The sequence below is a fragment of the Vanrija albida genome, assembly GCF_041260175.1.
Source record: "Vanrija albida strain AlHP1 chromosome Unknown contig_1, whole genome shotgun sequence".
Lineage (NCBI taxonomy): Eukaryota > Fungi > Basidiomycota > Tremellomycetes > Trichosporonales > Trichosporonaceae > Vanrija > Vanrija albida.
In genome coordinates this window covers 411,229-423,352 of record NW_027191420.1, presented here as the reverse complement: position 1 = coordinate 423,352, position 12,124 = coordinate 411,229, and the positions used below count along the sequence as shown (strand labels likewise).

At 65.3% G+C, this 12,124-nt stretch overlaps 5 protein-coding genes across 5 annotated transcripts; 1 reads left to right on the top strand and 4 right to left on the bottom strand.

Moving 5' to 3' along the window:
• Positions 1 to 2,848: 2,848 nt before the first annotated feature.
• rio2 (Serine/threonine-protein kinase rio2) lies at positions 2,849 to 4,672 on the bottom strand (the record flags this gene model as incomplete). Its single annotated transcript, XM_069348847.1, has 5 exons — positions 2,849 to 3,376; positions 3,411 to 3,762; positions 3,797 to 4,213; positions 4,249 to 4,565; positions 4,610 to 4,672. 5 exons carry the CDS (start codon positions 4,670 to 4,672, stop codon positions 2,849 to 2,851), a joined length of 1,677 nt encoding a protein of 558 aa, XP_069212391.1.
• A 250-nt stretch (positions 4,673 to 4,922) lies between these two features.
• On the bottom strand, positions 4,923 to 6,060 carry Q8F55_000191 (uncharacterized protein; the record flags this gene model as incomplete). The annotated part of the gene is made up of 2 exons (XM_069348846.1): positions 4,923 to 5,687; positions 5,722 to 6,060. 2 exons carry the CDS (start codon positions 6,058 to 6,060, stop codon positions 4,923 to 4,925), a joined length of 1,104 nt encoding a protein of 367 aa, XP_069212390.1.
• A 287-nt stretch (positions 6,061 to 6,347) lies between these two features.
• On the bottom strand, positions 6,348 to 6,935 carry Q8F55_000190 (uncharacterized protein; the record flags this gene model as incomplete). Its single annotated transcript, XM_069348845.1, has 1 exon — positions 6,348 to 6,935. One exon carries the CDS (start codon positions 6,933 to 6,935, stop codon positions 6,348 to 6,350), a length of 588 nt encoding a protein of 195 aa, XP_069212389.1.
• A 289-nt stretch (positions 6,936 to 7,224) lies between these two features.
• Positions 7,225 to 8,302, top strand: Q8F55_000189 (uncharacterized protein; the record flags this gene model as incomplete). The annotated part of the gene is made up of 3 exons (XM_069348844.1): positions 7,225 to 7,280; positions 7,321 to 7,675; positions 7,724 to 8,302. The coding sequence occupies 3 exons, from the start codon at positions 7,225 to 7,227 to the stop codon at positions 8,300 to 8,302; spliced, it is 990 nt and encodes a 329-aa protein (XP_069212388.1).
• Positions 8,303 to 8,397: 95 nt separating this feature from the next.
• Positions 8,398 to 11,544, bottom strand: GYP7 (GTPase activating protein; the record flags this gene model as incomplete). Its single annotated transcript, XM_069348843.1, has 11 exons — positions 8,398 to 8,697; positions 8,747 to 8,985; positions 9,024 to 9,123; positions 9,160 to 9,251; positions 9,287 to 9,358; positions 9,399 to 9,555; positions 9,594 to 10,680; positions 10,718 to 10,755; positions 10,802 to 10,893; positions 10,979 to 11,420; positions 11,524 to 11,544. The coding sequence occupies 11 exons, from the start codon at positions 11,542 to 11,544 to the stop codon at positions 8,398 to 8,400; spliced, it is 2,640 nt and encodes an 879-aa protein (XP_069212387.1).
• Between the last annotated feature and the right edge of the window lie 580 nt (positions 11,545 to 12,124).

Genomic DNA, 12,124 nt, shown 5'->3' with positions numbered 1-12,124 from the left:
TACAAGTCTAAGAACGAGTGTTTAGACAACAGCGACGGAGGATGAGAGTCGCCGCGAGACGGAGATGGGATGGGGTACGGTATGGCACGGAAACGCCAAACGCAAACGTGACGACCCAGGGCGATGGGAGTGTGGGTGCGTGGCTGTCGCGATGGACGACCTTGGCTTGCGTAGGCTGAGCCGGTCGTGTCTTTGTGCCAAGCAGGAGAGGCTGGCAAGAGGACCCTTGGCCCTTGGCTCTGTGGCACAACACGGTCTGGCTGGCTAGCGCGCGGGGCGACGGCAGCAGAGGAGAACGGGAGCAGCACCACTGTGGTCTGAGAGAGGGAAAGGGAAGGGGGGGGGGTGCGTACCTTGTTTTCTACTTTCTCTCGTACTATGTTTCGTTTTCCCGCGGCGGGCTGCAGGCGGTGATGCGCCAAGACAATGCAACCCTGGGCGCGTTGCTTATTGATGTGAGTGGGCGGCGTCGTCGAGATCGATGTAGTCAAGAGAGCGTGAGGAACCGCGATACAGAAGCGAGGTGGGGCTGCATGTAGCAGGAGGAGTGAAACGACGCTCATGGCCATAAGAGGCGAGTGGCAGCGTCGTCGTGGGCCGAGGGCCGAGAGCGCCGCACGCCGCAAGCAAGCCAGCGGCGGCGCCTCTACGGCGGCTGCTCAAGAGCTGCCCGCCTGCTGGAACACCGGTTCGGGTGCGGCGGGGGAGTAGGCACCCTCTTCGCCGAGCCGCCAACAGCCTGGTGCCACCTCCCCCTCCTCCCTGGGTGGCTTCGGCCAAGCAGCGGGCACGGGTGTATGAGGGCGAAGCGGTGCAGCGATCCCTGCCATGCATGCATGATGACGCGGGGGCCGTGATGGGGAGCAGCTAAGATTTTAGAGGGTGCAGCCGCCGGTGCAGCAGTGGGTCGTCGAAGGTGGCAGGGAAGCTCCGCCAGGGTCAAACGCGAGGTGCACCCCGGAGCAACCCCTGTGCACCCCCAGTAATTTGTAGACCCGGATCATCGTCATCTCCAATGCGCCGGAGTGTACGAGTGCGCCGAGGCGGGCGTGCCGAAGAGGCCGAAGGGTGCTAGCCGCTCGCCGCGAGCTGCTCCACGAACTAGCTGCGGTCTGCGCGCGCTGCCAATTGCACCAGTGCAGTCGCCGCAGCACCAGTGGCGCAGGCGCGAGTGGACGCACGCTTGGCGGCGAGCGCGCGCGCACTGCCCCGCCGTCCCGCGTAAGCTGTCGCACTCAGCGGGCAGTGGCCGCCGAGTGCTGGGCCGGCTTGGCTGGGGCTGGAGATCCCATTCAGGCGCAACACCCGGCGGACGGCGCGCATCACCCGACGGACAAGACTCCCACACCCGCCCCCACCCGCTCCCACACCCGCCGCGGCCACCAGCTGCGCCGCCAGCACGCACACGCTCGCATGCATGCGGCGGGGCTAATGCGGGGGGCAAGCCGCCGGCAGAGGCACGGCGCTGAAACGCGGCCAAGCCGCCAAGCCAAGTGCGAGGCGAGCGGCGGGCGCCCCCCTCAGCGGCGAGTGTCCGCTGCGGATGGCGCTGCGCTGTGCGAAATACCTCGCGCGAGGTTGGGTGTGCGTGTTCTCCCCCCGATCCCCCTCGGACGAGCTGGGCGTGCAGTGTGCACCACGCTGTCCGGGGCCCGAAATGCCTCGTGCTGGTGAGGGGCTGAGGCGTCGCCCTGCGCCTTGCGCGCATATGGCGCAGCCACATGCGTGAAAAGACACTCCGTGCCGGCGCGCGCGTGTGCGCCTATGCCGAGGCGCTGCCTGAGGGACGGCCGACGCGTCGGCGGCGATTTGATCGTGTGCGGCGGCGTCCATCGGCGTCCATTAGCGGGGCTGGTCGCCGACGCGTCGTCATGCGCCGCGACGCGCCGGGCGGCAGCGGCGTGGCGCGGCGTTGCATGGAGGAATCGAGGAATCGAGGAAGGAGGGTGGTGCTCGTTGACGGCGCGATGAGCTCTGTTCGGGCGAGCTGGCTGGATGTGGGCGGCACCTTCGCCCACGCCTCTGCCGCCTCGCAGCCTGTCACCTCCTATCACCACCACGCCCCGGAGTCACCCTGCGCCGAGTGCGGCAATGCAGCCCCAGCCTCCATCGATCACTGTGCAGCAGACTCATCAGAGGCACGCACGGCCTCTCCGTTCAGTGTCTGCACCGACGCGCAGACCAGCTCCAGAGGCACGCACCTGGCCAACTTCACACAAGCTGACGAGAGCTAATCGACCGGGATCTATCCCACTCCACACTCGACAATCGTCGCAGCCTCCCACCGGCGAGATACTCGCGGCCCATTCAGCACCTGGCTGCCTGACTGACTGGGCGGTACACCCACCCCAGGCGAGGTCAATTGCGCGAGCCGATACTGGAATGGGCCGGCTTCCAAGTCGAGCCTGGACTCGACCTCGCCGCCCACCTACCGCCCACCTACGGCGCATAGCCCTCCGTCGGCAGTGTCGCGATAGTGCCACCGCGTAATATTCCAGTGAGACATTGTCGAGTGAGACAAGTATATCAGCGAGAATCTAGAATACTGGGATTTCGGCGCTCCAACTCCCCTGGCCTAGGCAGTTTTGAGGCGCTCAGCGGTATGCATACTGATCGACCGAGCCCACAACACTCACGCCCACTTGCTCGACGGGGCCTGGAGTGTCGTGTCGCGTTCACCAGCCGGCTTGCCCTCGTCCGGACGGCTTCACCGCCGTCGCGACACTGCTCGGTCGTCGGCTGGACGCTGGGACAGCCTGATACGGTTCGCTTCGTCGCGATAACGACCGCCACACTTCCGCCCAGTACACAATACATCGGTCTCACATCCCCATCCTCCGCCCACGCCCTACCACGCGCTGTTCTGCCCCGTGAGGTAGCTCGCCGAGCTCTTCCACTTGTGCCCCTTGGCGTTGCCGACCTTGCGCAGGCCCTTGCGCGCGTGGTGGCTGCTCTGCCCGCGGCGCTGCTGCTCAATGTCCTTTGCGACAATCTCGCGCAGCTCGTCGACCGCGCCGAGCTTGGACACGTTGGGCCGCGCGCGCGGGGCGCGAGGCGCACGCACGTACTGCGTGTAGTCGGACTGCGCGACGCCAGAGTGGCCCGAGTCCGAGTCGTTGTCCGACTCTTCCTCTGACTCGGTGTACTCCTCCTCCGGGAGCTCGTCCTCCGGGTTGCCGTCGTTGCCTAGTGCGCGGTGGATGCGGAGGGCTTCGAGCTTGGCTGTGGCGGATGACGCCTCGGCCTCGGGGTCGGCGTTGGCATCGACGTCCTCGTCCTCGTCGTCCTCTTCCTCGTCGTCCTCGTCGTCATCCTCGCTGTCCTCGTCCTCGTCCTCCACCTCGGGGTTGGGCATGTCGCCAATCTCAAGCATGTACTGTTGGTCAGCGGCGTCTCACACCCACACTCACGTCCTCGAGCTCGCGCTGCATTTGCCGCCCGAAACCACTAGCCTCGACCAGCAGGTCAAGTCGGACCCGCAGTTCTGGCTCCTCCTCCTCAGCCGTCTCCTCGGCCTCGCCAACCACCTTGGCCTCGGTCTCGCTGGCCTCTGCCTTCTCCTCTCCCTCGACCTTAGCTTCTCCCTCCGCTGCCTTCGCCTCCCCCTCCGCTGCCTTCGCCTCCTCCTTTAGCCTCCTCTCCTGTGCCTCGTATGCCTCCTCCTCAGCCAGCACGTCCTTCCACACGGGCCATGTAGCACCCTCGAAGCGGAACCGCTTGCGGAAGAAGCGCCTGATGCAGTTGACGTCGCGGTTGAAGAAGCTTTGCGTCAGCTCGCCCCAATCTCCCCACCCACAACTCAGCGTTCTCGTGCCGCGTCGACACCATCTGCGGAAAGTCGATGACGATCGGGTCGCCGCCGTTGCCCTTGCCCTTGCGGGGCACGAGGATGTTGAACTCGTTAAAGTCGCCGTGGATGAGGCCCGAGCGCGCAAAGCGCATGATGAGCTCCATGAGCTGGCCGTACAGGTCGGCCACGTCGTCGACCTGCATGACGGCGCGCATCGGGTCCGCGTCAATCAGGCTCATGACGACGCAGTGGCGGCTCTGGTCGATCGGCGTCGGGACCGGGAACCCGTGGTCGTACAGGATCTTCATGTAGGTGAACTCCTTCTGGGCCGACAGGCGCGACATGTACATCCACGACGCGGACGAGCGCTTGCCGAGGTAGTCACGCTTGGACTTGATCGCGCGGAACGAGATACGGCCGAGGCTGGTCGTCAGCGGCGAGAGAGGCCCAATACGCACCGGTGCAGCTTGAGCACGCGCTTCTCCTCGGTCTCATCGCGCACGAGGTAGATGTCACTCTCTTTTCCGACGCCAATCTTCTTGCCGACGCTCGCGACGCTCGCGGGCTTGCGGCGCGTGAACGTGCGGAGGGAGAGGTAGTCGAGGCCGCCGTACGTCAGGCGGTAGCCGTCGTAGCGCGCGTTGACGACGCGCGCGATGAGGTTGCGCTTGGCGAGCTGCCCGCAGAGCTTGTTGACGTTGCCACCGGTGAGGCCGGAGAGCTGGGCAATGAGGTGCGAAGGGACGACCTCGTGGTTCTTGGATCCGATCTCGGTCTGGGATTGTCAGCTGGGAGGTGGGGAAATGACAGCCGACGCACAGCTGTGAGCACACGGAACTCGTCGGCGGTGATGTACCGCAGGTCGGTAGCGTCGAGCCTCATGCTGGGTGAGTTGTTATGCTGTTGCAAGTGTGCAAGAGGGAGGCCTGGTTGTGCTCTTTGGCGCGGGTGGATCGAGCTCACAACAGAAATCTCAAGAGATAGTTGAGGCACGTGATCTATCGCGTGGCACGCACGTGGCATCCCTGAGTTCACCATTCCATCGTGCTCGCCCCGACGATGCAGCCATATGCTGTTCAGATGCTATGAGTGATGCATGCAGTGTCTCCGTGTCGCCTCTCCCTGCCCCCGCTCAAATCTTGCCCGTCTGTGCGGCCCAGAAGATGCTCGGCGCCAGCCGCCAGTCGTGCTTGAGCAGCTGTGGGCTGAACACGTCAAAGTCGGCCTGCTCCAGGCGCTTGAGGTAGCGCTCGGCCGGCACGGCGGCGAGGAAGAGTGGCAGGCCAGCCGCGGGCACGACCTTGCCGTTGTCCTTCTTCAGGTCGCGGCGGGCGGTGATGAGCTCGTCGATGCCGCGGGTGGCGATCGTAAACGCGGCGTCTTTGAACCCGTCCGCGTCCGCGCCCTTTCGGAAGACCTCCTCGTCCACGAGGCCGTGCTGCGCCGCGACGTCGGCGGGGATGTTGAGCTCGCGCTTGGCGACGAGCGCGGGGATCGCGCGCAGCAGCGACGTAACCGTCAGCAGGTGGGCGAGGTGGGAGAGTGTGTGGGCGAGGTGCGCGGTGCCCGGGTCCGTCGGCGCGACGAGCAGCGGCAAGCTGCCCTGGAGGAGCGCGCTCGCCACCTGGCCCGCGGAGGTGAGGTGGCCCTCGAGCGTGGTCGCCGCCGGCGGCTGGGACACGGCCTTGGCGCGCGCCTCGACCAGCTGCGAGAGGTAGTACTTCTGGATTGGGCGGTGCTCCTTCGCGGCGGCGAGCGCGACGACGACGGGGTGCTGCGGGATGGGCTTTGAGCCGTCCGGCGCGAAGATGGCCGCGAGGGCGTCGCGCCAGAACTGGAAGCGCATCGCCGCGATGGCCGGCTGCGTGACTGTCGTAGAGACGAGGTGGAGCTCGAGCTGAGGGTCAGCAGTGCAGGCTTGTAGGACCCACGTTGAAGGCGCGGATGGCGAGCCACCACTCCTTTTCCCGCCGCGGCCAGAAGTACGAGCATAGCCACGCGTCCGGATCGAGCTTCTGCACCAGGCTGGCGCAGTAGGCCGCCGACTCTTGTGGGCCGCCCGAGGTCGTGGGCGTGTTGAGCGGCGTGCCGGGGGTGCGGCGGGGAAGTTCGGCGGCGGCGGAAGAGGACGACGACGACGCGGCTGGCGCGGGTTCGGGCGCCTTGGCGGGCTGGTGCCGTGCGATCGCGGTGCTCGAGATGCTTGCGGCGCGCGGCTGCAGGGCCTGCCGTGCGGCGCGCACGACTCGTGCTGGTGTTGAGGTGCGCATTGTGGGTTGAGTGGGTGATGCGAGGTGTGAGATCCAACTTTTGCGTGTTGTGACGTCGGCAAAGTCGACCGATTCGTACAAATCCGCCGACGGTGACTGGCTGGGGCAGAGCACGACGGCGACGCCGCTGCCGCCGACGCCGACGCCGAGGACGAGTAACGAGCACACGCCATACAGCCCCGCGCAACGCCCAGGTAGTAGTACATACAGTAGTCTATCGTGCATATGGTCACCGACGCGGCTGGCCGCCCTCCACTGGGCTCGTCCCCCCCCCCTACCCCCTCCCCTCACGCCTCGCCCTCGGCCTCGTCAAAGCTCAGCAGGCCCTTGACAACCTTCTTCTTCTTCTTCGTCTTCTTGTCTGCCGCCGTGTCCGCCGACGCGACGGCATCACCCACGAGCTTGCGCTTGGCGCCGGCCGGCGTCGGCCTGTTCGCCTTCTTGCTCTTCGCCGGGGGGGGCGGCTCCTTGCCCTGTGCCTTGGCCGTGCTCTCGCCGACCAGCTGCTTGAGGTTATCCAGCGCGTCGCCGCTGCTTCCAGCCTGCGCGTCGCCTTCCATCAGCCCTTCCCACGAGCCACACGCACCCTTCTTGCGCTCGCGCTCCACCTCGTCCTTGGTCAGATGCCGGCCCTCCTTGAGCACGACAATCTGCGGCCCGTCGTCCCCGCCGCCAAACTGCGCCTCCCACTCGTCCTCGCTCTCGCCGTCGCTCCCGCCCGCCCACTCGCCGTCCTTGGGCCGGGAGGGCAGGTCGCGCGCGTCGCGCCGCCCCGGCGCCGGCTTTGTCGGCTGCCCAAAGTTTGCCAGGAAGGCCGGCTTCTGCGCGACGTACTCGAGCTTGTTGAGCTCTGCGCGGCTGGGCTCGCGGGGCATGCTGCGGTGTGTTTCTGGGGTGAAGGCGGGCGATGCGTCGGCGCTGTCGGCGAGCTGTCGGCGATGGGATGTTGATGTCGAGGGTGGTCGAGTTGATGGGCGAGTTCAAGTTCGGCCCTGTTCGGTTTTGACGCGCCAGCAGATGGCACTTTACTTATCTCGGCATCGGCCGACAAAGGGCGAGACGACAATGACGACGGGCATGACGCTCGCAACTCATGCCAATGGGGTACATAAAGCGCAGCTATAGCATCCAGCCAGCCTCACAGCTCACTACACATCACACACAATGGCACAGTTTGCAAAGACAACGTTCGACGCAGCGGGTTACCTCGCCTCGCGCCCGTGAGCCACCCCCTCCCCCTCCCGCTCACACACACCCCAGGACCTACCCAGCCCGCGCGTACGACCTCATCGTCGCGTACCACCGCCTACGGGGCGGCCAAACCGGCCATGCCCTCGACCTGGGCTGCGGGCCGGGCTTCATGGCGCTCAACCTCGCCCCTCACTTTGAGCGGGTCACCGCGCTCGACCCATCCGCCAAGATGGTCGCCGTCGGCGTGCAGCCCCAGCCCCCAGCCGCGAAGATCACATACGGCGTCGGCACGTCCGAGGACCTCGGCGCGGCCGGCATCGCCCCAGGCAGCGTCGACCTCGTGGTCGCGGGGCAGGCGGCGCACTGGTTCGACCACGCGCGTACCTGGCCGCAGCTGGCGCGCGCGCTCCGGCCTGGCGGGAGCGTGGCCTACATCGTGAGCAGGAGGCTGGGAGGACGAGCTGACAAGCAGGGATACGGCGAGCTCACGTTCCCCGCCCATCCAGCCCTCAACGCCCTCGTCACGCGGTACCACCACGACCCGGCCGGCGTCGGGGCGTACTTCGCCCAGCCTGGCCGCAGCATCGTCGAGGGGCTGCTCGACCGCGTGCCGTTCCCCGTCGCGCCGAGGTTCGACGCGTCGCTCCTGCAGACGCTTCCGGACGTCGAGAGCGAGGACCCCGCGGCGCACCCCGTCGCTGCTGTCGTGGACGAGCTCCCGCCCACGCCCGCGGACGGCGGCGACGCGTGGGACGCCACCACCGCGGTCCGGCTCAAGGCCGGCACTGAGGGGCCCTGGTTCATCCACCGCCAGTGGACGGCGAAAGAGTTCGAGGCGTACCTCCGCACGTCGAGCGCCGTGGCCGGGTACCAGGAGGCGCATCCCGAGGACAAGGCCCGGCGGAGGAGCGCCGGCGGGCAGGGCGACATCGTCGACCTGTTTGTTGACGAGGTGCGCGACGGCCTCAGGAAGGAGGGCGTAGACTTTGACAAGGAGCCAGTCCACTGCGCGTACCCCCTCGTCCTCGTCCTCATCAAGAAGAAGCAGTAGTAGAAGCGGTAGCAGCTCGGATGGATCTAGTAGCATACAGTACAGGTACAACAGCAGCGGCAGCGGAGCACGTGTGTGGTCTAGAGCAAGGGGGTCTAGAGGAGAGAGGCGGGTGAAGGCGGGCCATTGTCCTCGGCAGCTTCATGTGTTGGCTGCCACGACACGAGCAGCTCGCGCAGCTCGGGGCTAATTGTTCGGCGCGCCGGTCGCGACTCGACGGCCGACGACGACGCCGAAGGCCCTGCCACTGCGTTGCCGTCGTCGCCGCGTCGATTGCGCAGCTCGCTCGAACCGCTCTCACCAGCCTCACCGGCCTCCTGGTCAACCTCCTCCACAATCGAGCGGAAACTGAGGAAGAGCACCTCGGCCTGTGCGAGCGTCGTGTCGAGGTCGATCTGGACCGCGGGTCAGTGATTGTGGTACGGCTTCACCCCCAATACTCACCGTTCCAGTCAAGTCATTGGCGTACTTGAGCACCTCGTCAAACTCTGTCAGGTACCGCAGGATGACATCGCGGTGGCTGTGCAGCACGGCGAGCGTGACAAAGAGCACAAAGTTGGTCGAGTAGTAGTTGGTCCAGAGCACCTCCCACAGCTTGATGACGTTCTCAAACTTGAACTCGCGCTTGAAGTGGATGAGAATCCAGCGGAAGACGAAGAAGAGATTGAGAGAGCCTGTCTTTTCTGCAGGGTTAGAGGACCGACGATTCTTGTTAACCCACCCAAATGCGCGTAGAGCTCGGGGTCCATGAGCTGCACAAGCTGCTGGAGCGTGCTGAGCTGCCTGCGCATACCGCTCTGGTCGCGGAGGAAGTGTGATTCCTGATGGGTCAGAATGGTTCCGAGTATTCTACCCACCATCATCTTCATCACGCCCACCAAGCCCCAGAAGGCGTCGGCCTCGTTGGCGTCAAACACGTAGTAGATGGGGCTGAGGAGGTCGGACATGCCTGGTGGGTTAGATGAGATAGGGGAGGCCACCCACCTTGGACATATCCCAATTCGGGAGCATAGACGTGATACGTCATGAGCACAGAGCGAAGTGCAGCAATGTGCGCTGGGGGATATCAGCTTCGCCCAAAGCAAGAGTAGCTCACGATTCAAGGCCGCGTGCCCACCCTCCTCCTCCTTATCGTTCTCGCCCCAGATGTCAGACCCCGCACCTCCACCCTCCTTCTCCTCGTTTCCAGCTGCAGCAGCCTCGGGAGTAACAGCGTAGATGGCCTGTTGGCGATCGGTACGGCGGCAGTCAACCTGGGCGGGTTAGTTCCCAGAGCACAACGCCAACCCACGTCAATTCGGTGCCACTCTTCACGCCAGGCGTCAGGAGCGTCGCCACTGTTGGTCTTCTCCCTCCAGCCCGACAGGAGCTGGACATATTCAATCCGCTTGTCCTGGAGAAGAGTCTCGCGCGCCGCCTCACGGTGGTCGCGAGCGCCTGGACCAGTGGTGATGCCTCCGACGTCCCAAGGGACGACACCGAGAAGCACTTCCCAACCCTCACGGCGGGTGGCCTGCTGATCGGGCTCCGGGCTGTCGGTGAACCCGCGACGGAAGATCTCACGACGAACAAAGAGCTCGTCCCTGCCCTCCTCGATGAACTCGGCCCAGTCGGCGGCCGTGATCGGGTGGTTGGGCGTGCGCGTCGTCTTGGGAGCCGGGCCCCTCGATGCGTGGGGGATGACTGAGAAGATACCGAGGGAAGTCTCGTCGGTTCCGCTCTCCGAGCCAGCGCGCCCAGCCTGGGCCGCGAGCTCATCACGACGCGACTTCTCGCCTTCCTCGGCAACGACGCGAGCCCAGCGGGCCAGGTACAGTCTCGCCGACTCGAACTCGCTCGCGACGTCGGGGCTTCGCTGCGAGCCGAGCTTGGGGGTGAGGCGAGAGGAGTTCTCCCACTCTCCTGGCGCGTTCACCAGGCTGCGGAAGGCCGGGGGAAGGTGGGGAACGACCGGCTTGGCCAGAGGGTGGTTGAGCACATTCTGCGCGGTGTGCCTGGCGATGTTGGTGATGCTCGACAGTCCGACAAGGAGGGACTCGCGCGGCGAGGCGGCAGGAACGGCAGCGAGGCTGGGGTACTGCGGGTGGGGTGGGTAGTGCTGCTCCTCTTCAGCTCCAGCCCTGCGGGGTTCCTCGTAGCCTGCCTCGTGGACTTCGCGGTCGGCCCGGCTTGGGTTGATGAGCCAGAGCTCGCCTCCGCGGTTGTTGCTTGCCGTGATGAGGCGGGAGCGTAGGAGGGTGGCGTGTTGACGGAGGACATTGAGGAAGGGAGGGAAGCCCCAAGGCGGCGTGGGGGGGTCCGAGGATCTTGGGGTAGTCACCAAGGGTGTTTGGTCATCATGGAAGAACAGGGTTGGGAGAGACACGCCGCCTTGGAGGCTGGGAGGTTAGCTTTAATCGACTACTACAACCTCACTTGAATGTGGCAGAGCCGTACCAATGCGACAAGCTTGGCTGGGTGGTGTCAGCTGCTGGCGTACACGAAGGCGCGTCAGCTCACGGGATAGACCAGGATGCTGTAGATGTTGGTGACCGGAATGGAGAAGGCATACTTTTCTCCCCTCGGCGCGGGTACCGAGACAAACACATAGCCTGTGGGGTCAGCGTGCATTCAGTTCACCTAGCACCGCCTTGGCTCCGGAGCATTTCACAAGCCGACGACGCGAGCAGCACTCACCGTCTTCCTCGGTCGGGGTGCCCGCCGGGCGGCCCTCGACGAGCAGATAACTCTGTTGGTCCTCGTCCGACATGCGCATGAACAGCTCGTCGGGGACCCACACGACAAGTATCTCCTTTGTCGTCGTGGGGCGCGCGCGCGCGCCGTGATCGGCCGTGTCGCCCGGGTTGCGGGGCACATCGCGGTCGACCTCGACGAGGCCGAGCATGCCCGTGATGTTGTCGCGTTTCAGCTGGGTCGGGTGGATCGCGACGTGCGACTTGGCGTAGATGAGGCGCGCCTTCTTGTTCGCGTTGTCGTTGGTACTGGCGGCCGGCGTCGCGGTGCCGGGAGTCGGCGCGGCAGACTCGGCGGCGGGACGCGCCTGGCCTGGACTGGGGACATGCTCAAACGAGTCTGTCGACGCCCGCGTCGCTCGCTCGTTTGATCCCTGGCGGAACGGCTGGGGGGGGAGGTTAGCCAAAGTCGAGGGCGGGCGAAGCGTGACGCGAGGGTGGGAGGGTGTGGGTGGGTGGCGATCGCGGGCGGGCGGAGCGCCCACTCACATTCTTGTCTGTCCTTGCCATTGTTGCCGCTGGTCACTTGTCTCGCCGGGTGCGTGTGTGCTGTGGGGTACAAGCTGTCTGCGGCTGCTTGGGGACAAGAGACGAGGCAGATGGGGAGGGGATATGTATAGGAGACTTGCGAGTCGCGGGGGTGGACAAGGTCGTCGTTGTTCGGAATGCGCGTCATAATCAGACGCTGATGGTGCGTGCGGCGGCAGATCACTTAAACAGACACCCCACTTTGTGACTCGCTCCGAGGCCGAGCAGTGACGGCGACGCGGGTTGTGGAGACATGAGCGGCAATGCAAGCGCCGAGCAGGCTTGTGACGATGCATGCGGGTGGAAAGCGAACATGTATGAATGCAGGATGTTAGTGGGAGGACGCAACCTGGAATGCCCTAGGCCTGCAACCAGCTGGCTGACGAGAGCACCGTCCCCTTCAGTCATGCCCTGCCACCAACACAACCTCCATCTGTGCAGTTTCGCACACCTACGACAACTAGAGTCTTCCTATAGAGCACTATTTTTTTCCTGCCAGAACACCCCGTGCGCGCACCACGGTCAACCATGTTGATTGTGGCAGATCGCCGAAAGTGGCACT